Genomic DNA, 22,942 nt, shown 5'->3' with positions numbered 1-22,942 from the left:
TCTGCTCACTTGTCTGCCCCCTGTCTGCCCAGCTGTCTGCTCACCTGTCTGCCCCCTGTCTGCTCACCTGTCTGCTCACCTGTCTGCCCCCTCGTTGATGTCTGTTTTTATAAACATTTTATCTTGTATATTCTTTTTTCTGTAAACTATATAAATGTAATTTCTTGTTACGTTTTAAATAATATTTTTATGATTTGTTGTTTGGTTTCATTTCTTCCTTGTTTATATTGAGCTTGAAGCTTCATTCTTAAATCAACGTTGTTTCTGGAGCTTTCAGCCACATCGAATGGTCTGCCTCAATGGAGGGAGTTGCTCAGTTGTCATGGAGATGGTGAAGTTGTTATCACATGACTTAAATTTGGACTTTTCACGTTATATCAGATATTATATGTTGTATCTGATTAGTTTCAGTCTGCTAATCCACCGCGTTCAATATATAAATCAATACTGTGTGATCAAACGTATATTGGCACAATTAACCCAAAACTAATTAAAGGCCTATTTTAAGTTCATAAGAAATGAAATGATGATAAAATGATGTTGAAGTGTGAATATTTTTTCAATAAACTCAATCAATATATCAATATATCAATCAGTAAAGTGAAAATGAGTTTAAATTGCAGGCTGTAGTCTCATTTCTACCAAACTTCAGCAAAGAATTGAACTTTTTATTGAAATATTTTTTATTAAACTGAATAAAATCGCCGTCATGTGAAACTGGTTTTAATCGTTTAACTTGTGACTGAAGCTTCAACAGTTTTCAGTTTTATTAATCAATTACGATTTATTTATTAATGAAGTCATGTTTTTAATCCGTTTCACAACATAATTATGAATAAATTCAGCTCCGTTTGCTTTTAAGAATAAAGAATAGATGTTTAAGTCCAAACCGTTTCAGTCACTAATATTTCCTGTGAGTCTAAACGTCAGTGTTTGTTAATTATTAATCTGATCATTTTGCTGGGTCAGCACTTTACAAGCTCGGTGCGTTTAGTCAGGGTCGGCCGGTTTTGGGGGGCGGAGCTTTCAGGTCGTCAGCTGGAGCAGAGTAACACAAGAAACTTCTTGGGTCCGTTTGAAAGTACTGCAACTACCCTGAACCCTGCGGGAGAAGAACTGAGGTAGGTTTGTGATTGTTCCGGAAACATTTCCAGAGTTACATAAAGCAGGGCTGCTTATGCTTTCTGCTTAACTGCAAATCTAAATTGCACGGTAACCTGAAGTTGTACTACATGTGTTATAAACCGGTTTAAAGACGGAGACGGTCTTTCAAGAAGCCAGACTCCATTCAAACATCAGTCAATTATCAGCGCCTGTTTGATTGCAGAAGTGCATGATGTAGAAGTTGTGGAACTGAAATGATTTTCTGAATGACTCTTCACACCGGTATTCATCAACGCACCGAACTGGACCTAACTCCACTAGACTATAAACATTTCGCCAAATCGCTGATCTGTTCCTAAAAGTTGGGAGTTTATTAAGATGAAGTTCCTCTATGTGATTTATTTGTCAGCCGAATGGAGTAGAAAGCCTTAACATTCATAAAGAGCCGTAGTTACATTCCAGCAGTCTATGAAGTGTCGCCAAGCAAGGCAGCAACAAAAAGGAGCGAATTGTTAAAGGAGTCTGGCGAGAGAGAAAAGCGTTGCATCAGCATGTTTACACATTAAATGACCTGGTTTAGTTCATCACAATGCTGCAGTATCTGCAAGTACTATGTTATATAAAACTTATAACAGTATAATATGCAGTAATCATGCTCCGTACATGTAGTAGTGTTTACTGTTATGGATTGCAATGTGTGGTACTCTATTTTATTTATATATATATATATATATATATATATATATATATATATATATATATATATATATATACACACAGTGGTGTGAAAAATTGTTTACCTTCCTGATTTATTTTTTTTGCATGTTTGTCACTTAAATGTTTCAGATCATCAAACAAATTTAAATATTAGTCAAAGATAACACAAGTAAACACAAAATGCAGTTTTTAAATGAAGGTTGTTATTATTAAGGAAAACAAAATCCAAACCTACATGGACCTGTGTGAAAAAGTGATTCCCCCTAAACCTAATAACTGGTTGCTCCACCCTTAGCAGCAACAACTGCAATCAAGCGTTTGCGATAACTTGCAATGAGTCTTTTACAGCTGTGGAGGAGTTTTGGCCCACTCATCTTTGCAGAATTGTTGTAATTCAGCCACATTGGAGGGTTTTCGAGCATGAACTGCCTTTTTAAGGTCATGCCACAGCATCTCAATAGGATTCAGGTCAGGACTTTGACTAGGCCACAAAAATAAGAAATCAGGAAGGGGGCGAACACTTTTGCACACCACTCTGTATATATGTATGTATATATATATATATATATATATATATATATATTAGTATAACATGTACCACAGTACTGCATGTTCTAGTATGCAGTGTCATATCGTTGTACCACAGTACTCTATGTAATACATATAACATAGCAGGATAATATGCAGTAATCATGCTCTGTACATGTAGTATTGTGATGAGCAGACTGTATACTCTACTGTCCTGTTGTTGCCATAGAAACAGAGTGAGTGAGGTGACTCCAGACAGACAGGGGATGATGTCATCAGTGAAGGTACAGTGTGTGGTCAAGGCAAGCGCTCTGATTGGCGAAGGGCCGGTGTGGGAGGAGTCGGAGCAGACGCTGCTGTTTGTTGACATCGCCGGGCGGAAAATCCACCGCTGGAGTCCAACGACCAATCAGATCCAGTCTGTGGAGACAGGTCAACCAATCAGCATGCAGGAAACATTCAGCTGAGTTTATTAATAAACAATTACTTAATGAATGACACCTGTCTGTGTGTCCTCAGGTGACACGGTGGGCTTCGTGGTTCCTCGCAGGTCAGGTGGTTATGTTGCAGGTGTGGGTCGCAACATTGTGGCTGTTGATTGGTCGACTCAGACAATGACATCATTGGTGGAGGTCGACGAGGACAAACCAAACAACCGACTAAATGACGGGAAGGTCGATCCGACTGGACGCCTGCTGGCAGGTCAGTGTGGTTACCTGTCTAACTGTGTTTACCTGTCTAATTGAAGTAGTGTCGCCATGGTGACAGTGTATGGTGTCTCAGGTACGATGGGGAAGGAGGTGCGACCTGCGGAGGTTCAGAGACAACAAGGATCTCTGTTCTCTGTGACCTCTGACCTCACTGTGACGAAACACTTGAACCAGGTAACGTCACCAGTCTGTCTGTCTGTCACCTGTCGGTCACCTGGGCTGGTATCTGACCTGTCTGTCTCTGTGTACCTGTCTCACCCTCAGGTGGACATATCTAACGGGTTGGACTGGTCTTTGGATCAGAAGACGTTTTTCTACATCGACAGTTTGTCTCTGACTGTTGATGCCTTCGACTACGACTCACACACGGGACACTTTGGTAATAATGTACTTATACTGCAGTACATTTGTGTATTTATGTGTATTTATACTTCAGTACACAGAAATACAAATACACATGGATTAAAGGAACAGTTTACCTGAAATGAGAAGCCTCTCAGGATGTTGAGCTGCTGTCAAACCAAAATACTTCAATCAGTGACACAAACTTTATATATATCTGTGTGTGTTGCCTAGGTAACCGCCGTGTGGTGTACCGTATGGAGGAGGGGGAGGGGCTTCCAGACGGGATGACAGTTGATGTTGAAGGTCGTCTCTGGGTGGCCTGTTATAACGGAGGACGAGTCATCAACATCGACCCTGCTACTGGTTAGTCTTACTGGTTATAACTGTGATCTTTGTAAAACGATACATGAAATAGAAAACACAATGTTTCTATTATATTAATATGATTGTGAAATGTTCTAATTTTTCTTTACGCTGCATCAGTTTGTTTTAAGGTAGAATGAGAATAAAGGATAGTCACATGATTTTCCTCAGCACACAAACTTTATTCTGATATAAGAAACCAGCTGTTATCTTTAGTTTCTGAGCCAGTTGCTCCACATGAGGTGTAAAAGTCACACTGCCGTCGAGCCAAACATTCCCGGGTATTTATAAGACTGGACAGTTTCAGGAGGGAAGGATGGAATTATTGATTCTTGAGAATAAAACACATTTAGTCTTGTTAGTGTTCAGCACAAGCTGAGATTCTGCAAAGACGTCTGAAGAACGTTACAGGCTGATTGTAGTTTTAATGTAGTTTGAGTTGAAGAGGAGCCAAATACAGACAAGACTGTGTCATCTGCATAAAAGTGGATACTCTAAGTCTGATTTGGAGTTATAATATTGTTTATGTAGACTGTAAATAGAAAAGGACACCAATACATTCTTCAAAATGACCAAATAACTGAGTCAACACACAAACAACTAAAGTATCAACACAAACTGAGCATTACCAGTTTGTGTTAATACCAGTTACAACTTATGAGCCATAAGTTGTCACTGGTATTCATTGCAGTTCTATTTTCATTGTATTTTACAGGTATTTGTATTGTTCACGTTCCTCTGTGTACCAACCGAGTATTTTGTCTGACAAAGGGATTCAATGAAGAAGGTGTTCAGAGAGAAATAAAATGGTTTATCAAAGATAATTAAAACAATAATATTAAAGTTCCTCGGGGGCACCACCCTTAAAGACGGGAAACGATAGCCAAAATAATTGATTCAGTCCCATAAAATACACTAAACAATTCATTTGGAACTAAATTAATAACTACAACCAAAATGACCAAAATAGCTAGTAAAGGTTGAAGGATCTGGAGTTCAACATAGAAGAGGTTGGCAGCAAACCAGCATGAACATCCACAAGCATTTATTAAAGAGATAATAAAAGCAAAACACACAATATATAATCTAACTAAAATGCACTAAAGACACAAGGAGTGTGTGTGTGTGTGTGTGTGTGTGTGTGTGTGTGTGTGTGTGTGTGTGTGTGTGTGTGTGTGTGTGTGTGTGTGAGTGTGTGTTGCTTTGATCTGCGCTGTATGTTCAGCGTGCACGAGCGTGAGCACACGTGGTGCAGGCAAAGAAAAGCACATGAAGCGGGAGTTTTAAAGTTTCCTCTCGCCGTGTGCGGCTATGTTTAAGGCCAATTCCAGATATATGTATGTGATCTGTGTAGGATAACATCAGCTTAGCATGTGGCCACCAAATAACCTAACGATGAAAACACATCACAACAATAAACCTCAGAAAAACCAAATCAATACATCAAAACGTTAATGCAGTCCCGTGCTTAGCCGTGTACACATGCTCAGTTAACGTTAGCAGTCCACGGAGGGAGAAGGGTTGCTTTGGTTCTGCTTCGTTAGCTGCGATTCCGTCGGTTGTGGACCAGAACTGTGGTTCTGAACGATGGGATGACCAGGAGTCTTGTTGCAGCTGGTCAATGTGTCATCAGAGGGTATCCGGTTACAGTCACAGGAAGTGACCGGAGACGTCACAGGAAGCGACTGCCATGATGAAAGTTCAATGTTGCTGTTCTACTGTTCACTTTAAATTAGAATCTTACTTATTACTAATAGTTAATAACAAGCTATAATCAATAATGATTTTCTGGTTTCTGGTCTTTTATCTCAGTAAACTGAATCTCTTTTGGTTTGTTGTAATGTAACTGACATTAGCTAGGTTGTGGGTTAGCTTAGCCAGGTTGTGGGTTAGCTTAGCCAGGTTGTGGGTTAGCAAACTGTCGCTACAGTAGCTGCTGCGAAGCTAACAGCCAGAGAGGCCGAGACGGTTTCCCAGAGCAGCACAGCAGCTCCAGACAGCGCCGCTCACAACTCTCCTGCTGCTACAGCTAACATCACAACAGCAGCAGATCTTAAACTAGAGAGTCGTTTAACGTCACCTGACGCACAGATCATGGCTGAACAGCGTTGTGTGTCCGAGCCTCTGTGTGTTTCCCGTTCACAGAGCCAGAGTTTCTTTCAGCGCTCACACTGAACGCACAGCTAGCGCACCGCGAGGAGGTTTTAGCTGAATTTGACAAAAAGACATGTTTTGGATTAGAATCGCTGACTCCGCCTTTAAGGGTTTTAACTTTGTTATTCATGTCAAGCAAGTCAGCAACAGGTTTGACTGGTTCTACTGGTTTTACTGGGTAGATGATGATGAAGACGACCTGTTGCTGTGTTTATCTGATCAGTTCTGGTCAGTACTGGTTCTACTGGGTCTACTGTTCAGGTTTCAGTATGTGTGTTTGTCCTAAATAGATGAAGAAGACCACCTCCTGTTGCTTTAAACAGTACTGGTTATACTGGTTATATTTGACAGGTTTTGTATGTGTGGTTGTGATGATGATGATGAGTCCACCTGTTGTATTCTCTCAGGTGTTCGGCTGCAGACGGTCTCTCTGCCGGTGACGAAGACCACCTCATGTTGTTTTGGAGGTCCGGACTACTCTGACCTCTATGTGACCTCAGCCAGTCTGGGCCTCGACCAATCAGAGAGGAGACAGCAACCGCTGGCCGGAGACACCTTTAGGGTAAGACTGAGTCAACAACTCACCTGTCTCACTGACTCACCAGTGTCACACACCTGGTGATGCTGACAGTCTGTGTGTGTGTGTGTGTGTGTGTGTTTGTCTACAGGTGACAGGACTCGGGGTCAAAGGTCGTCCTTCAAACTCATTCTCTGGATGACCTTCAAGAGACTCAAACAGCCAATCACAGCACAGAACCTGCAGGAAGTGATCAGCAGTTTGATTGATTAATCCTCACTGTCAGAAACTGTTAGCTTACTGTTAGCTGTTAGCAATCAATAATTATAGAACTGAATCAATAATATTATTAATAAATGGGTAATTATAAGATGTAGCTTACAAAATATTTAATTATAATTTAATGTTGATTTTCACAAAATATTTGTAGAATTTTCTAACCGTTAATAAATAAATAAATGATGACGAGACTGACAACCAATTAGAAACAAGGAAACTGTGACACAGATATTCAGCAGCCAATCAGAGTCAGCGAATTATTGCATATTCTGACATGTAACTTTGTATAATGTGAAAATAAAATACAACTTGAAACACATCGGACTGGTTAGTGTTGGACCTGCAGCTGAGGATTATGGGTAGTGTTGTTCAAAGGTTAATGTGACTTTGAGGCACACCATGTTAATACAATAATAAGTACCAGAATGAACTCCGTCATATCTGGAATATATTATACACACACTTTTATTCATTGTTACAAAAACAGAAAATAATGAAAATAAGACAAAACGCGCTCACGATTAGACCTCGAGGACTGCTGGATGCTTAAAGTAGTATAATAAAAATGCCGTCCTAGTCTTTCTTTTTTTAAAACATAAAACTTTCACGTTAGTCATTTTCATTTGAGACCCTCTGGCTGTAGCTCAGCACTTATTATGTAAAAGTAAACAGTTGTAACTTAACACTCGCGAGATGCAACTAAACGTTCGCATCATTTTCACACTCGTCAAACCCTGTGTGGGAGTATCTGCACACACATTTATTTTTATAATAATCATTTCCCCTCTAATCTTTCTACGGTCCAGAAGCTCCCGACGCACAACATTTAGACTCGTTCACTCTACTGAATGTTACGATGGAGACAGCTTTGTAGTTTACTGAGCCAGCGGCCTTTCCTTGAGCTCCTCTCAGGACTTTTAAACTCTGTGTAACTGTAGCATCAAATGTCTCACTGGTGTTAAATCGTATTAAACTGAGAGACAGCAGCATCATGTAGACAGGGTGTGTTTTATTTACACCAGCAAGTGCAGAATCACCACCAACAACCAACAAACACTGAAGAGAGTACGAGCAACGCTACACAGCTTTCTAGAAAATGTATGTACACGTAGAAAACTTTGTGCTGTTTCACTTTTTTCGTCTTGTTTTGACTTGAAATGATGGTTTAAGGTCTGAAATGAAGAGGCGGGTAGAGAGGGTGGGGATGCGGGACTACTGGGACCGGACACGTCAGTGACTTTCTTTAGTTTGAGGCTGGACTCTCCACAGGCCAACAGGGACCCCAGAAACACTGCAGGACAACACTACAGGTCTGTGCCGATCTGTCCAGGTCAGGTCACATTTTTACATTGTCCATCCAGGTTTGTCCTCGTTGGTCCAGGTCTGTCCAGGCTTCCCAGATTTTTCCATGTTTTTACAGGTGTGTCCATGTCTCTTTATGTCCGTCCAGGTGTGTCCCGACCAGAGCCTCACCAGCAGACTGACCTCCTGTTCACTCCATCATGTTACAGACTGAAGGCTGAAGTTGGCCTCCACAGTTTCATCATTAAATCATTTATCTTCTCTTCACCTGAAACATGTAAGTAAATCATCCAGTTTAATCAGTGCAGACTCACGGCTGCGTGGAGACAAACTGGTCAAACCAGCTGGCCATCACAGTTATGAAAGAGCAAACTAATCAAGAGTTTCCTTGTTCTGTTGTCTGCTGCAGCGCCCCCTCACCACGGCGCTTCGAACTGCAGCTCACACCTGAGTCATGACCTTCAGGTGGCACATTTTTAAATAATAACACATTTGTAGCTTCTGCATTCACATACTTACATTGTGTTACTGGATAAAACATGTTTGAGGCTAAAGTCGATGCTTCTGCTGGTGTGGCTCTGGTGCTAGCTAACACGCTAACAGCAGGACTAAAGAGGACATGCAGTGAAAGGAAGGGTCGGGTTGAGGAAGGTGACTGGGGACAGCCAGAGGCACAGATAACCAGAGTTTGGCAAGGATTTTGGCTCTAACGTCCAATTTGACACTTTTTTGTGAATGCTAATGCTTCTTGCTAACACTGTTTCCTGTTGTAATGTAACTTAATGGAAGGGTAACCCGAACCCTTTAGAAAGGTGCCAGACTCTGTTTATCCCCGGCTCTGGTAAGGCTAGTAAATACAGAAGAACACAGTAGAACACAACGTAGTGGAAGGAGTAGAACCCTGTACAAGATCCAGTATAAGACACTGACCGAAGGAACCCAGAAGAACCACAGACCTGCTGATCTCAAACCAGGACTTTGGATCTGGTTTTTAATAGTGGCTGGCACTTTGAAACCTGCTGACCACTGACGCAGGAAGTGTTTCAGAACGTTTCTAAAAACCTTTTGACGTTTACGGTTAACTTAAAAAAGGTTTCCTCACTGAACTGACCCAGAACTTTCTTTAACGTTTTTAGTCTTCACATGATCCGACTCAGTCGGGATCTTTAGCTATTGTTAAAGAAGTGTTTGTGCGTCCATGTCAAACATGTCATATTAACAATACCAGCTACAATTCAACTGGGCATCTCCATCTGTTGAGGAAGACCATGTGATGTGATCAAAAGCTCAAGATTAGCTACTGAGTGTTTCTTGTCTTGAGATTGTTCAATCTCTGTGGAACCAGACTGACCCCAGATCAGCCTGTTGTTGTCTTTTGTAACCGTTGGCATCAGATCCGAAACGCGGAGGTTAGTTGTTGTAGAGCGTGCTGCTCCACCAGCTGTGGACTTTCGTCAGTCGAGACACTTTAAGTTGCCAAATTTTTGAATGGAGTTTGGTTTGACAGCAGTCAGGCCGGACTACATAAACCGACTTCTGGAATAAGGAACAGGCAGCAGATGTGAAAACGAAAACCAAAAGGTCAGAGGTCAGAGGTCAGGTGATGTCTGGGCACCTGGTCTGTGCACAAACTGACCAATAAAATAACATACAAAACATGATGTCATCAGCTCATCAGTTGATCGATTGATCAGAAATGTTCAAAGTGCTAATTGGTCCCAGTGATTAGAAGTGGGTGTGGCCATCTGAAGGCGACGTGTCATCATCCTCAAACATGCTGATGTATAAGAGCTCTCTCTCTGATGTAATGTCTCTCTCGATCTCTCTTAGTAGTGCTCCTCGGAGTGGGCGGGGTCACAGAAGAATCGAGAGCTGCGTTTGGCCGATCGGGCCGTGAAGGGGACGGTCTTCAGAGCTGAATGTGGGGGAAAAACAAAACAGCCAATCAGACGACAGACAGGAAACACCTGGTCTGATGGGTGTTTGTTCATCTGTGTCAATGTGTTCATAAGTGGTGTGTGTTTACCTGTGATGATGTCCTCTATGGCTCCGTCCTTCCCTTCGTAGACATGGCGGCTGTCTTTTCCTTGCCGTCGTCTGAGCTCAGTGATCAGCTCCTGCTGCTGCCGCTTCCCCCTGTGGGACGGAGACTGGAGGGGCGGAGGGGAGGGGGGAGGGTATTAACTTTGACCTTTAAAAATCCCTGCAAATCACTCTGATTTATCTCATAACCCGACATGAGAGCCGTCAAATCTGTCACGTCATATTCAATTCATAACAGAAGTTATCTCGTTGCACTTTTCACACAGCAGGTCTACACCGAACTCTACAATGAACCATGACCCAGCAGCACCTGTTCCACCTGTGTGAAAGGTCAGAGGTTACGGTCTCACCTTGGTCTCCTCCTCCTCCTGCTGCTCCTCCTGCTCCAGTTTCTCCAGTAACATCTGCTCTTGACGCCTCCTCTGCTCGTTCTCCTCCTCCGCCAGCTGAACACACACATCAACACTCATCATTCATAACGAGTGACTCGTTTCCAAGATAAACTCTGTGGTCTGGCTGTGGGAGGAGCTTCAGGTTCACGGACCCTGCCCGCTTGTGAGGAGGCGGAGCCTGACACGGGTCTCGTTTACTCACCCTGTACGCTTTAATGAAACGAACGAAGATGGGGAAGAAGACGGACGGCGGCATTGTCTTGGAGCTCTCCCCGAAAAATTTCACCACGTCTTCAAACGCATCCTAGAGCGACAAAATGACCACATCAGTTGTAACAGCGTGGTAAGCTTTACAAATGAGAAACAGCACACACTTTCCCTATAACAGTGATGTCATCAGCATCTCTCGCGTGCGTGTTGTCTCACCTGAGCGATGCGTGCGTCCTCCTGCAGTTTGCTGAGTCGGGACTCGTGCCTGCTGATGAAGTCTTTGAGCATGGCGTTGTGTTGAACACTGAACTCTCTCCAGGTGAGCTCCATGCCACGCTGCAGCTCCTTCACATCACACAGCACGTTCTCCAGACTCACTACGCACAGGTAAGGATGCACAGGTGAGCAACGCAGAGTCTGATGTGTTTGCAGCAATGTGATTGGTTGGCAGACTCACCTGCGGCGGCCTTGTCGACATAGTGAAGCTCATTGTAAAACAGAGACACTGCAGGATATTTCTCTCTCACCACGTTGGAGATGTAATGAAGCAATGTCTGTTTCCTGTCCGTCGACTTCGTGTCCAGCAGCTGGACACAAACACACACTTTGTAACAAAACTGGTATAAACCTCATATATTTTCCAAATGACCAATCAGGAGTCCTGCTCCAGCTGAGCCAGCAGGAAGTCAGCTGGCTCAGCTGGAGCAGGACTCTACTGAGCATGCTCGGTGGGCCAAAAAACGCTGAAGCGTGAAAAACTCTGTGTAAAAATGTTCATTGAAGTGAATGGTCTGCCATCTTTGAACACTGTGTGTGTGTGTGTGTGTGTGTGTGTGTGTGTGTGTGTGTTACCAGGTCTAAACTCTGCAGTTTGAATCCGTACACAGCTCCTCGCTTACTGCTGTTCATGTAGTTCCCCAGAGCCAAGATGATCTACAGCGACATGTACTGTTTCAGTCCGACGCTCATAGTCACATTGTAAATGTCGATGTGTTTATATAAACAGAAGATTATATACTCAGACTGTATATTTATATAAACAGAAGATTATATACTCAGACTGTATATTTATATATAAACAGAAGATTATATACTCAGACTGTATATTTATATATAAACAGAAGATTATATACTCAGACTGTATATTTATATAAACAGAAGATTATATACTCAGACTGTATATTTATATAAACAGAAGATTATATACTCAGACTGTATATTTATATAAACAGAAGATTATATACTCAGACTGTATATTTATATAAACAGAAGATTATATACTCAGACTGTATATTTATATAAACAGAAGATTATATACTCAGACTGTATATTTATATATAAACAGAAGATTATATACTCAGACTGTATATTTATATATAAACAGAAGATTATATACTCAGACTGTATATTTATATAAACAGAAGATTATATACTCAGACTGTATATTTATATAAACAGAAGATTATATACTCAGACTGTATATTTATATAAACAGAAGATTATATACTCAGACTGTATATTTATATAAACAGAAGATTATATACTCAGACTGTATATTTATATAAACGCAGACTGACCTCGAGGATCTTCTTGAGCTTCTGAGACGATTTTATAGAAACTGAAGCAGCGATCATAGCGTGGAGTTGCTGAGAGGAAACACAACGCAGTGAGACAGGACACATCTACCGGACTGTATAACTGTCTACCTGTCTGTCTCTACCTGTCTGTCTTACCGGAGTTAACATCTGGACGTTGTCAGTGAAGTTGCCCATGAAGGTCATGATCGACATGCGCTGATTGAGTCTTTCAATGCGACTGAACTGCATCATGAACCGGTCTTCGTCGCTCAGAGCCTCCAGAGGTTTTCTGTCCCTCTCGTATTGCCGTAGAAGCTTCACCTCGGCCTCCGTTGGCAGGAAACGCATCAGACACTCCACAAAATCGACCCGAACCGTCCGCAGGTCAAAGCTGCAGAGACACAAACCAGACTGTTCAGTTGCAGGGAATCATTTAAATCTTAAACAGAACTTTCTATACAGACCAGGCAGCCAATCAGCAGCCTGAACACACCTGTCTGATCGACTCACCTGATGGAGCCGTGTAATAAATGACACAACGGATCAGTCCTCGTACACCGGTGTGACATTGGACCGAAGCTGGTCAGAGTGCTGCTGACTGGAGCTGATTATCGGCCCAAACTGGTCCCAGTCTGAACCCACGAACCATCTGATCGCCTGGTGCCGAGTGTGCCGACATTCAGCCGCAGTCAGCCGGACTCTGCTGCTACCGGGTCCTGATGACTATACTCTAATACTCGTAGTTTGTCTGACTCCTGTTACTGGTTCTCACTGGTGGAGGTTATAATGCTTGTGTTATTGTTACTGGTGGTACCGGTGGACTTTGACCTACGTGTGGATGGCCCGACAAATGACCTCTGGCCCCTGGCCGGCCTTCCTCAGAGTGATGGCCAGGTTTTTGGCTCTGTTGGCCTCCAGCAGAGAAACCTTGGATGGAGCTTTCTGAGGAAGTTTCTGTCTGGACAGGGTCAAGTCCACCGCCGGACCCTGAGCCTTCGTCTTGAACAGCTCCTCAAACCCCTCCACATCCAGGTCCTGAGAGACAGGTGGTGAGAGATAGGCAGGCAGTGTGTTTTTAGGAGAACAGTTTTAAATATGGTGCTTAATACCTGGCAGGCTTTTTCTCAGGCTGTATACAGCCCAAACAACCTCCAGCAATAAGACAGGGCAGTCTATATGTTGCCTGACAGGTGAAACCCAGGGCAAAAAAGCTCAACCACTCACTGCAGCTTATTGTCGTGAGCGCAGGTTGACAAGTAAAGGGGCGATCACACAGAGATTCGCCGCTAGAAAAATGACATATTAAGGACATATTAACGTTCAACTCCTTTTCAGCAGCTCCTCTGGATTCTTCTCGACCCAGTTTAGTGTCGAAGTATGTTTTTAACCTCTGTTACAAACCTAGCTGAACGTCTGAACCCTGAATTCTTGAATGTAATTGTTGGATTCAAATAAAACGTTTGAAGTGTGTCTATGTTTCACCTGCAGGATGGACTCGTCGTCTATGTCGTTGAAGACGGTCCCGTTGATCTGACTTGGCTTCAGGGCGACCCAGTTCAACACCGGCATCCTGAACTTCGTCTGGATCGGCTTCTTTATCTTCACCGCTACACAGCAGTGAGAGAGACAGGTGAGCAGGGAGACAGGTGGTCCACTTCAGATTTACTTTGAGAATGATTTCAAGTCTACAGGTGTGTTCAGAGTGTGAAGTGAATTTTCACTTTTGTCTTTCAGCTTTTGTCTCATGAGTTTGACAACTGGTTTGTATCGTATGTAAAGTATCAGCTGTGCAGATGTAACTATCTGATATCAGATATTAGACCTAACCCCGTCCCATGGGACCAGTAGCTCACAAGCAGTCAAACAAGACTAAGCAGGGTTGAAACTGATCACAGCCTGGATGAGAGGCTGGGATCCTTGTTTAACACCCCCACCCTTAAGGCCTCACCGGCATCTTCTACTTGTGCCCGTGCTGACCCTCTCTTAATCTAAGCCCCAACCCTGGTCAGATTCTGACTGATCTCAGAACTGTTATTATTTATTAGTTTCGTCCAGTTTCTGCTCGTGTCTCTCTACATTTATGAATCATGAATGTTTTGTTCAAATTGAAACATTTTCAACTCCTGCAGACGCGACTTTGTTCATTTGACTTTATATTAAAACGGTGTCGTCCCTCATTCGTCCAGGATTGTTCCATCGTAGAAAAGGTTTCAATCGTACTCATCTGGACACTGTTTTCAGAATCAAGACGTTCCAGAAGTCATTTCTATAGTGAAAAATGGTCTGAGAACTCAGAAATTTAAGCTACTCTGTGTTACTTACGCCCCGCCCTCATGGAGGAGTCTTCCTGAGTTTCTGCTGTTTAACCTGCCTAGTTTCACCTGAAACTGACCTTCTTTTGTTTCCATGATCTTTCAAACCAACTCTTCTCTCTACTTAGAATCTTCACCTCACTGTCTTCAAATGTGCAGTTTGTAGCTTTTAGAACGAGTTTCTGACTTAAAGTGTTGCCTGGTTTAAAGAAAACAGGAACATCGTGCTGTCTAAAGATCCTTTGTAGTTTTTCAGACAGTCCAGATACATAAGGGATGGAGACACTGTTCCTGCTTGGTTCAGTTACACTTTTGTCCTGTTTTTTGGCTCTTTTAACTTTGTTGATAGCCCAAGTAGGATAAGCACAGGCTGAGAGTGCACTCTGGACATGCCTTTCCTCTTTCTTCTTAGCCTCTGAGCCGGTGGGCACTTCTTGGGCTCTGTGTTGTAATGTCCGGATTACACCCAGCTTGTGCTGTAGTGGATGGTGTGAGTCAAAGAGCAGGTATTGATCCGTATGTGTTGGTTTCCTGTACACTTCTATCTGGAGCTTTCCGTCCTCTCCTCTGAGTGTAGAACAATCAAGAAAGGCCAGGCGGTTCTCTTTGGCGTCCTCACGCGTGAACTTGATGTTGGGGTCCACAGTATTGATATGCTCTGAGAACGCTTCCAAGTCTTGTTTCTTGATCTTCACAAAGGTGTCATCCACGTAACGGTACCAATGACTTGGTGGTGTGCCCGGGAACGAGGATAATGCCTTCTTCTCAAACTGTTCCATGTACAGGTTGGCCACGATGGGAGAGACCGGAGAGCCCATAGCACAGCCGTGAATCTGTCTGTAGAAGTGTCCCCGGAAGTGGAAGTAGGTTGTGTTGAGACAGATGTCTAATAGTTTACATATGTGTTCAGGTGTAAGCTTGGTCCTTTGCTGCAAGGTGGAGTCCTCCTGCAGTCTTCTCCTCACCGCTGTCACTGCTTCTGAGGTCGGGATGCAGGTGAACAAGGACACAACATCATAAGAAATAATTACATCATCTGGGTCCAACTGGAGATGTTTCACTTTGTCCACAAATTTCTGTGTGTTTTCCACATGATGTACTGTGTTCCCCACCAGCGGAGCCAAGATTGTAGTCAAATGTTTGGCTGCGTTGTATGTGATGGAATCTGTGCTGCACACGATGGGTCTGAGTGGAACGTTCTCTTTGTGGATTTTGGGAAGGCCATAGATTCTGAAAACAGTGTCCAGATGACTAAGATTGAAACCTTTTCTACGACATTTGACTTTATATTAAATCACGTATGAACACAACTTAGCTCTCCTGCTCACGTCTTTGTATTGACTTTGAATGAAGCTACGCTGTCTCTAAAATGTGCTTCACCTTCACTCTGAACACACATTAAAGAGGTCGACCAATGAGATCAAACGTGACATTAATAAGAGACAAACCAGCCAATAGCTGGCTGTGCTGGAGCCTGATGGGCGGGGCTCAGTGTCAAGGAGAAGTTTCCAGGGGATAGAGGGACGGCGAAGGGTTAGAGGATGAAACAGAAAGAGGAAAATGTCTGATGAAGAAATGTAAAGATGTCTAAATGTAAGACTGTAAGTAAACGTACAGAATAACTTGAGAGGACCCTCTGTCAGCAAAACAAGAGAAAAAACAACACGTTAGTTTCATGAAATTCAGTTCATAACAGATTATATTTCACATTTACCATGGCAGTTGAGAATTCTGGATTTTCATTGGCTGGAAAGTGTGGATTAACGTTTAGTAACCGGACAGTTTAACCAGACACCTGTGACTCGGGGGTTTCTTCTAAACGAGTGTATTAAACTGCAAGTTAAACTGCAAGTTTTGGGATCACATCAGGTGGTTCTTAGCCTCCATTACAATCACGAATTGTATAAATAACATGTCAGGTATAACGCCTTACATATCAACAGAAAATCAAACCCTGACAATGAACAATTAGCATAAAATGCTCAATATTAAAATGATGATTGGGAACAGCTCTGACTGAGATCTCAGATGTCGGAGCTTCCCTGAACAGATCAACATGGAGAGTTTTTAAGATATTAGTGATCTTAATAGAAATGAACTCAAAGCAAAATGCTCAGGTGTACTCCAGTGCACTGTGACATCACTGTTGGGTGTGGTTAAACAGGCCTGAAACTTTCAACCAGGGAGGGCAGTAAACGTGCTTTTCAGCCTGCTCTGAAGTTACTCTTTACTTATGAACCTTTCCCTTCGGGGATCAATGAAGTATTTCTGATTGCTTCAGTAAGATTTTGAGTGCAGGACTTTTAACTGAAAGTTACTCTTGAAGTTCCATATTTTCTGTGTAGCCTGTGAACGCATCATTTAAACCTTCTCGTTCGTTCAGTCTCACCTGCGAGTCCTGAGTTAAAGATGACTGTGGGCGACCCCCCCGACCCCGGGAGAGGGGGGGCCACAGGGGGAGGAGGGGGGGGCATGGGCACGGAGGATGAGAGCTCGCTGGTCCGACAGGGGGGAGGAGGCGGAGGAGGGGGAGGAGGGGGAGCAGGGGGAGGAGGTGCAGGGTACGACCCATTGGACACTTTAAAGACAAGAGAAGAAGAAGAAGAAAGAAACAGGTAATGTTTAAGTGTTTGTTACTGTTTAGTGTCGTACTGAAAGTTTATCCTTCAGTGATGTTATTTTGGAGTACGTGTAGTATTTGGTAGCAGTAGTAGCATCATTTAGCAGTAACTGCAGTTGGCCTATCAGTTGCTTTTACTGCAGTGGAACTTCCAGTTGCAGTTTATAATTGTTTAAAAATATGGTGGAGCCAAAACTTACCTGTGTCTGGCAGTGGTGGAGGAGGGGGAGGGGGTGGGGCTGGCATCCCCGGAGCTCCGCCTATCCCTGGTCCCATGCTGTGATAGGCTACGGTTTCAGGACTGTAGAAAATCAATCAGATAATCAATCAGCACTAATCAGTCACTCATTGGTTACTGGCATAACCCCCTGTTAGTTTTGTTCAGGATCTCTGAGAGTTTCTTTGTGATTTTTGGGACCAAACTTGAAAAATGCAAATGTTTTTGTCTTATTTTGCAGTGATTTGTGGTAAATTTGAACATTTAAAGAACTAATTAATGATCATATTATAGTAATAAGTTTGTAACTGCTGTGTGAGAAACATTATCTTTAAAGCTGCGTTAATCTTTTTTGATCACTTGGGCAGCAGAAAAAGTCTGTAAACACAACAGTTGGCATATTATCATCCACATCTATTATTGATCCTTTATATTTTGAATTTATATGTTAATATGTAGGTAATTGGTCAGCACCTTTAAAAAAAACAACCCAAAACAAAAATGATTCACATGACTGTTTTCTGATGTGACACCTCTATCGTTAAGGGTTCTTTATGTTTTGGCACAATAACTCCTTGGTTAAAAATAAATTAATAGATTTTTTTTGTTTTATTTTTTGGCCACTTGGGGGCAGCAGAACAAAACATATCTGACACATTATAGCTCATAAAGTTGTTTGTGTTAGTGAACAATTAACCCAAGTTGGGGTGGGGCTACATGTTTAGCACTGCCACCACAAATTAAAGGAAAAACGTGAATAACTGAGTGGAGAAACATAAGAAAATGTAGGTGCTTCCACACAGGTGCACTGCATGATACAATTAAGCAGTTAACATCCAATCATGCTCTGTGGCAGGTATAAACATGCTGAGCAGGCCCAGCTGATTCTGATTTTGTATCAAGATGGCAGGAGAAAAACATCTAAGTGACTTTAAAAGAGGCTTCATTGTTGGGGCACGATAAATTATCGTGCTGATAAATTATTAATTTATTAATATTAACACTGCAATTACATTTCTACTATTTCACCCCCACCCCCCCCTTGGCCGCCCACCATTGAGTCTGGTTCTGCTCGAGGTTTCTGCCTCTTAAAGGAAGTTTTTCCTTGCCGCTGTCGCCAAGTGCTTGCTCATGGTGGGATTTGTTGGGTCTCTGTAAATAATATTATAAAGAGTTCGGTCTAGACCTGCTCTATAGGAAAAGTGCAATGAGATAACTTCTGTTATGAATTGGCGCTATATAAATAAAATTGAATTGAATGGCAGGAGCTTCAGTCCAAAGACTGCTCAGCTGGCTGTTTCCGTAGAAACAGTGATTAAAGTGACATCTGCATTTAGATCTTTAGGAAAGAAAACTTTTTTTGGAAACTTTTGGAAGAAGGTGTTCATCCCTCCAGTAGAGTTCAGAGACTTGGAGAATCAATGCCAAGGAGCACTGAAGCTGTTCTGGCAGCCCAACACCTTACTAACACACTTTGTTGTTTTTTCCCGTCTGTAATAGATGAAGTATTTTTAAATTTACATTAATACACATTTTATATTTGATCTACAATGAGTCCAAATCCTTTCAAAGCTGTGATGGTGTGAAACCACGTGGTGACAAACACACTGAGGGTACTTGGAAATTTATTTCACTTCCACTGCGGTAATCTTGTGACTTCCGGTCTGTTTCTCTGTGGTTCTCGCTAGCCTAACATAGTTGAACAACGATGCTAATGACTGAACATGTCACATTAGCCACCGGCATCTCAGAGATTATTGATTTTTTTTTATTGCTGGGAGACAATTTACATACTTTTTGGGTGGTGGGCAGTGCTAAACGTCTAGCCCCTCCCCATGTAAACAACCTGTAGCCCTCCCAAATTTCCAGCTCGCAGTGAGGGGCTTCTCAGTTATCCATCCAGCAGACACAGAGCAACATGATCAGTGTTAACAGTGACTTGTGGGGTTCCTCAGGGTTCTATTATTGGTCCTTTATATTTTTAAGTTTACATACTAAATTCCTGCCTACCTCCACCTCCAGCAGTTACAGAGCAACATGATCTTTCATCAGGAGGCGTGTTTGTGTCACCTGATGAACGTCAGTCCGGTCTTCTCTCTGTCAGCTCTGTGTTTGGTCTCCAGCAGCTGCTGAGGGGAAACATCTGGCTCTTTAGCTGCTAGATGCTCCGCTATGTTCAGCAGCTGCTCTCTGACTGCGTCTGTCTGCTTTTTGCTGCTGAGCAGGTAGTGAACAGTGGTGTCTCTCACCTGGGGGACAGGTTAGGACAGGGTGGAGGTGAGGGGGAGGCGGAGTCAGCTACCCCCCCGTCTCCCTCTCCTCTCTGGGGTTGAGGAGCTCCGGGTCCTCCGGCCTGCTGGGCCTCCTGAGCCTGACGCTCCAGACGACTTTGACGCCGGATTGTTTGGTCCTTCTCCCGAACCATCCGCCGCAAGGTGTGCACCTGAGAGTTAGTGCTCGCATACACATCCTGCACAGGTAACAAGTGTGTTAAAGAGACATTCCAACATGTTATCGAACAGATAACAGGTGTCAAAGGAACAGTACAACATGTTGATGTACAGGTAACAGGTGTTAAAGAAAAGGACAACATGTTGCTGAACAGGTAACAGGTGTTAAAGAAAAGGACAACATGTTGCTGAACAGGTAACAGGTGTTAAAGAAAAGGACAACATGTTGCTGAACAGGTAACAGGTGTTAAAGAGATAGTACATGTTAAAACAGGTGTGCAGTTAGCGCTTGCATGCACTTCCTGTACATGTAACAGGTAGGGAGTTAGGGTTAGGTGGTGTAAGAGGTAAGAAACAGCCTGACATGTTTAAACAGGTGTCGAGTTTGTGATGGCTCCGCCTCTTTTGGCTGCTGGATGGGCTGTTTGTCTTTGTCTATATGTTTTCTGTTGCAGATCCCCAGTAGGTGTGGTCAGGTCATCATTTATTGGGGACACCTGGGCCCGATGTTCCCAGTACTATAAGAGCGCACCCCAGTTTTTCCATGGGGGAGAGAGGAAGGGGAAACTCTTCTCCATACAGCCAACGCTACTGATTCACTGACTGCCACCTCATAACATCCTGACATTTTTTGTTGTTTGTGTTAGTTTCAAATAAATGAATGGTTTCTTTGCTTTAACTTGTTGTGTCACCTCCCGTTATTTGTTTTTGAGCCGGCCATGACAAGTTAAAGGAACACAACATTTCAGGAAACCTTTGCTCTTTCTGGTTTACAGAAATGTAGACCTATCTTTTCTAAAATGTTAGACTGTTTCTTTACATCTCTCTCATTAGCGTCATCATACACAATATTTTTTGTCTCCATGGTGACTAAATGTTTGTGTGGTTTCCATAGTAACTGCACTGACCCGGATGTGGTCCAGTTCCTTGTTGGTTTGCATCAGCTGTTTCTCGAGTTCGACGATCTTCAGCATCGCTTCGTTCTCCACGTCCAACAGACGCTCTGACATCTGAGGACAGAGAGCGAGAGAGACAGGTACATATCAGTACAACACCTGTCTGTCTTTCTACCTGTCTGTCTGTCTTTCTACCTGTCTACCTGTCTGTCTGTCTGTCTTTCTACCTGTCTGTCTCCACACCTGTCTGTCTCTATACATATCTTTTTCTCTGTCTGTCTGTCATTGCTTTGTTCTCCAGCAGACGCTCCAACATCTGAGGACAGAGAGAGAGAGAGACAGATCATTGATGCAGATAGACACCTGTCTGTCTCTATACCTGTCTGTCTCTTTGTCTGTCTGACTCTATCTGTCCGTGATTGCTTCATTCTCCACGTCCAGCAGACGCTCCAACATATGAGGACAGCGAAAGAGAGACAGATCATTGATGCAGACAGACAGCTCTCTGTCTCTATACCTGTCTGTCTCGATACATATCTGACTGTCTGTCCTCTCTTCATTCTCTATGTCCAGCAGACGCTCTGATATCAAAACAGAGAGAGAGAGAGACATGTTAGTACAACTGTCTGTCTCTCTCTACCTGTCTGTCTGAATGACTGTCTGAGCACAGAGAGAAAGACAGGTTATTGATGCCAACAGACAGCTGTCTGCCTCTAAACCTGTCTGTCTGACTATCTGTCTGTCATTGCTTTGTTCTCCATGTCCAGCAGATGCTCCAACATCTGAGAGCAGAGAGAGAGAGAGACATGTTAGTACAACTGTCTGTCTCTCTCTACCTGTCTGTCCTACTGTGGCCAGGCTCTCCCACAGCTCCTCGACTCGTTCCAGAGCAGCAGCTTTGGTTTTCCTTTCTCTGTGTTTAACTTTCTCTCTCCACCTGTCTCTTTCTCCACCTGTGTGTCTCTCCACCTGTCTGTCTTACCGTTCCCAGGCTCTCCTCCAGCTCCTCGACTCGTTCCAGAGCAGCAGTTTTGGTCTCAGCGTCCTCCAGCAACGTCCCGACATCAAACACGTTGTCGAGGTACGCCTGAATCTGAACCTGTAGCCTGTCGCTCTCTGTGTGCTTCAGCCTCTGAGGTGAGACAGGTAGAGAGACAGGTTAACACAGAGACAGGCAGGGAGACAGGTAGGGAGTTAAGTAGAGAGACAGGCAGAGAGATGGGGAGGGAGACAGGTAGAGAGACAGGCAGGGAGGCAGGTAGAGAGACGGGCAGGTAGAGAGACAGGTAGAGAGACAGGTAGGGAGTTAAGTAGAGAGACAGGCAGAGAGATGGGGAGGGAGACAGGTAGAGAGACGGGCAGGTAGAGAGACAGACAAGGAGACAAGCAGGTAGAGAGACAGGCAGGGAGACAGGTAGAGAGACAGGCAGGGAGACAGGTAGAGAGACAGGCAGGGAGGCAGGTAGAGAGACAGGCAGGTAGAGCGACAGGCAGGGAGACAGGTAGAGAGACAGACAGGTAGAGAGACAGGCAGGGAGGCAGGTAGAGAGACAGACAGGTAGAGAGACAGGCAGGGAGGCAGGTAGAGAGACAGACAGGTAGAGAGACAGGCAGGGAGACAGGTAGAGAGACAGACAGGTAGAGAGACAGACAGGTAGAGAGACAGGCAGGGAGGCAGGTAGAGAGACAGACAGGTAGAGAGACGGGCAGGGAGACAGGTAGAGAGACAGACAGGTAGAGAGACAGGCAGGGAGACAGGTAGAGAGACAGACAGGTAGAGAGACAGGCAGGGAGACAGGTAGAGAGACAGACAGGTAGAGAGACAGGCAGGGAGGCAGGTAGAGAGACAGACAGGTAGAGAGACGGGCAGGGAGACAGGTAGAGAGACAGACAGGTAGAGAGACGGGCAGGGAGACAGGTAGAGAGACAGACAGGGAGACAGGTAGAGAGACAGACAGGGAGACAGACAGGTAGAGAGACAGACAGGGAGACAGGTAGAGAGACAGACAGGGAGACAGACAGGTAGAGAGACAGACAGGTAGAGAGACAGGCAGGGAGAGAGACAGACAGGGAGGCAGGTAGAGAGACAGACAGGTAGAGAGACAGACAGGTAGAGAGACAGACAGGGAGACAGGTAGAGAGACAGACAGGAGAGACAGGTAGAGAGACAGACAGGTAGAGAGACAGGCAGGGAGAGAGACAGACA

At 43.7% G+C, this 22,942-nt stretch overlaps 3 protein-coding genes across 2 annotated transcripts in view; 2 read left to right on the top strand and 1 right to left on the bottom strand.

Moving 5' to 3' along the window:
* The window catches only part of LOC122871907 (NLR family CARD domain-containing protein 3-like), a 752,187-nt gene that overhangs the window by 578,826 nt on the left and 150,419 nt on the right, over positions 1–22,942 (top strand).
* rgn (regucalcin) lies at positions 41–7,036 on the top strand. The gene is made up of 8 exons (XM_044187617.1): positions 41–1,121; positions 2,579–2,781; positions 2,869–3,051; positions 3,133–3,233; positions 3,324–3,438; positions 3,636–3,767; positions 6,329–6,483; positions 6,590–7,036. The coding sequence occupies exons 2-8, from the start codon at positions 2,616–2,618 to the stop codon at positions 6,638–6,640; spliced, it is 903 nt and encodes a 300-aa protein (XP_044043552.1). The 5' UTR covers positions 41–1,121; positions 2,579–2,615; the 3' UTR covers positions 6,641–7,036.
* fmnl2b (formin-like 2b) overlaps positions 7,707–22,942 on the bottom strand; it is a 35,164-nt gene continuing 19,928 nt past the window's right edge. The window contains exons 12-28 of the mRNA XM_044187474.1: positions 21,719–21,868; positions 20,749–20,850; positions 19,640–19,860; positions 17,374–17,474; positions 16,943–17,131; positions 16,169–16,189; positions 13,724–13,848; positions 13,074–13,276; positions 12,398–12,632; positions 12,242–12,310; positions 11,517–11,597; positions 11,122–11,251; positions 10,881–11,041; positions 10,657–10,758; positions 10,413–10,508; positions 10,046–10,169; positions 7,707–9,934 (exon numbers count right to left, since the gene is read on the bottom strand). Coding sequence (XP_044043409.1) covers positions 9,846–9,934; positions 10,046–10,169; positions 10,413–10,508; positions 10,657–10,758; positions 10,881–11,041; positions 11,122–11,251; positions 11,517–11,597; positions 12,242–12,310; positions 12,398–12,632; positions 13,074–13,276; positions 13,724–13,848; positions 16,169–16,189; positions 16,943–17,131; positions 17,374–17,474; positions 19,640–19,860; positions 20,749–20,850; positions 21,719–21,868 — 2,199 coding nt within the window. The 3' untranslated portion in view covers positions 7,707–9,845. The remainder of the gene's footprint in view (positions 9,935–10,045; positions 10,170–10,412; positions 10,509–10,656; positions 10,759–10,880; positions 11,042–11,121; positions 11,252–11,516; positions 11,598–12,241; positions 12,311–12,397; positions 12,633–13,073; positions 13,277–13,723; positions 13,849–16,168; positions 16,190–16,942; positions 17,132–17,373; positions 17,475–19,639; positions 19,861–20,748; positions 20,851–21,718; positions 21,869–22,942) is intronic.

This window comes from Siniperca chuatsi, linkage group LG24 (assembly GCF_020085105.1).
Source record: "Siniperca chuatsi isolate FFG_IHB_CAS linkage group LG24, ASM2008510v1, whole genome shotgun sequence".
Classification (NCBI taxonomy): domain Eukaryota; kingdom Metazoa; phylum Chordata; class Actinopteri; order Centrarchiformes; family Sinipercidae; genus Siniperca; species Siniperca chuatsi.
The sequence above is the reverse complement of the archived record's forward strand: the minus strand, read 5'-3'. Positions and strand labels throughout refer to the sequence as shown.

What these genes read in the sequence shown, in the direction of transcription:
- rgn (XM_044187617.1), top strand. Translation starts at nt 2,616, where the DNA reads ATGATGTCATCAGTGAAGGTACAGTGTGTGGTCAAGGCAAGCGCTCTG. An exon ending in TGACGAAACACTTGAACCAG is followed by an intron (nt 3,234 to 3,323) that starts GTAACGTCACCA and finishes TCTCACCCTCAG; the next exon opens with GTGGACATATCTAACGGGTT. An exon ending in TGGCCGGAGACACCTTTAGG is followed by an intron (nt 6,484 to 6,589) that starts GTAAGACTGAGT and finishes GTTTGTCTACAG; the next exon opens with GTGACAGGACTCGGGGTCAA.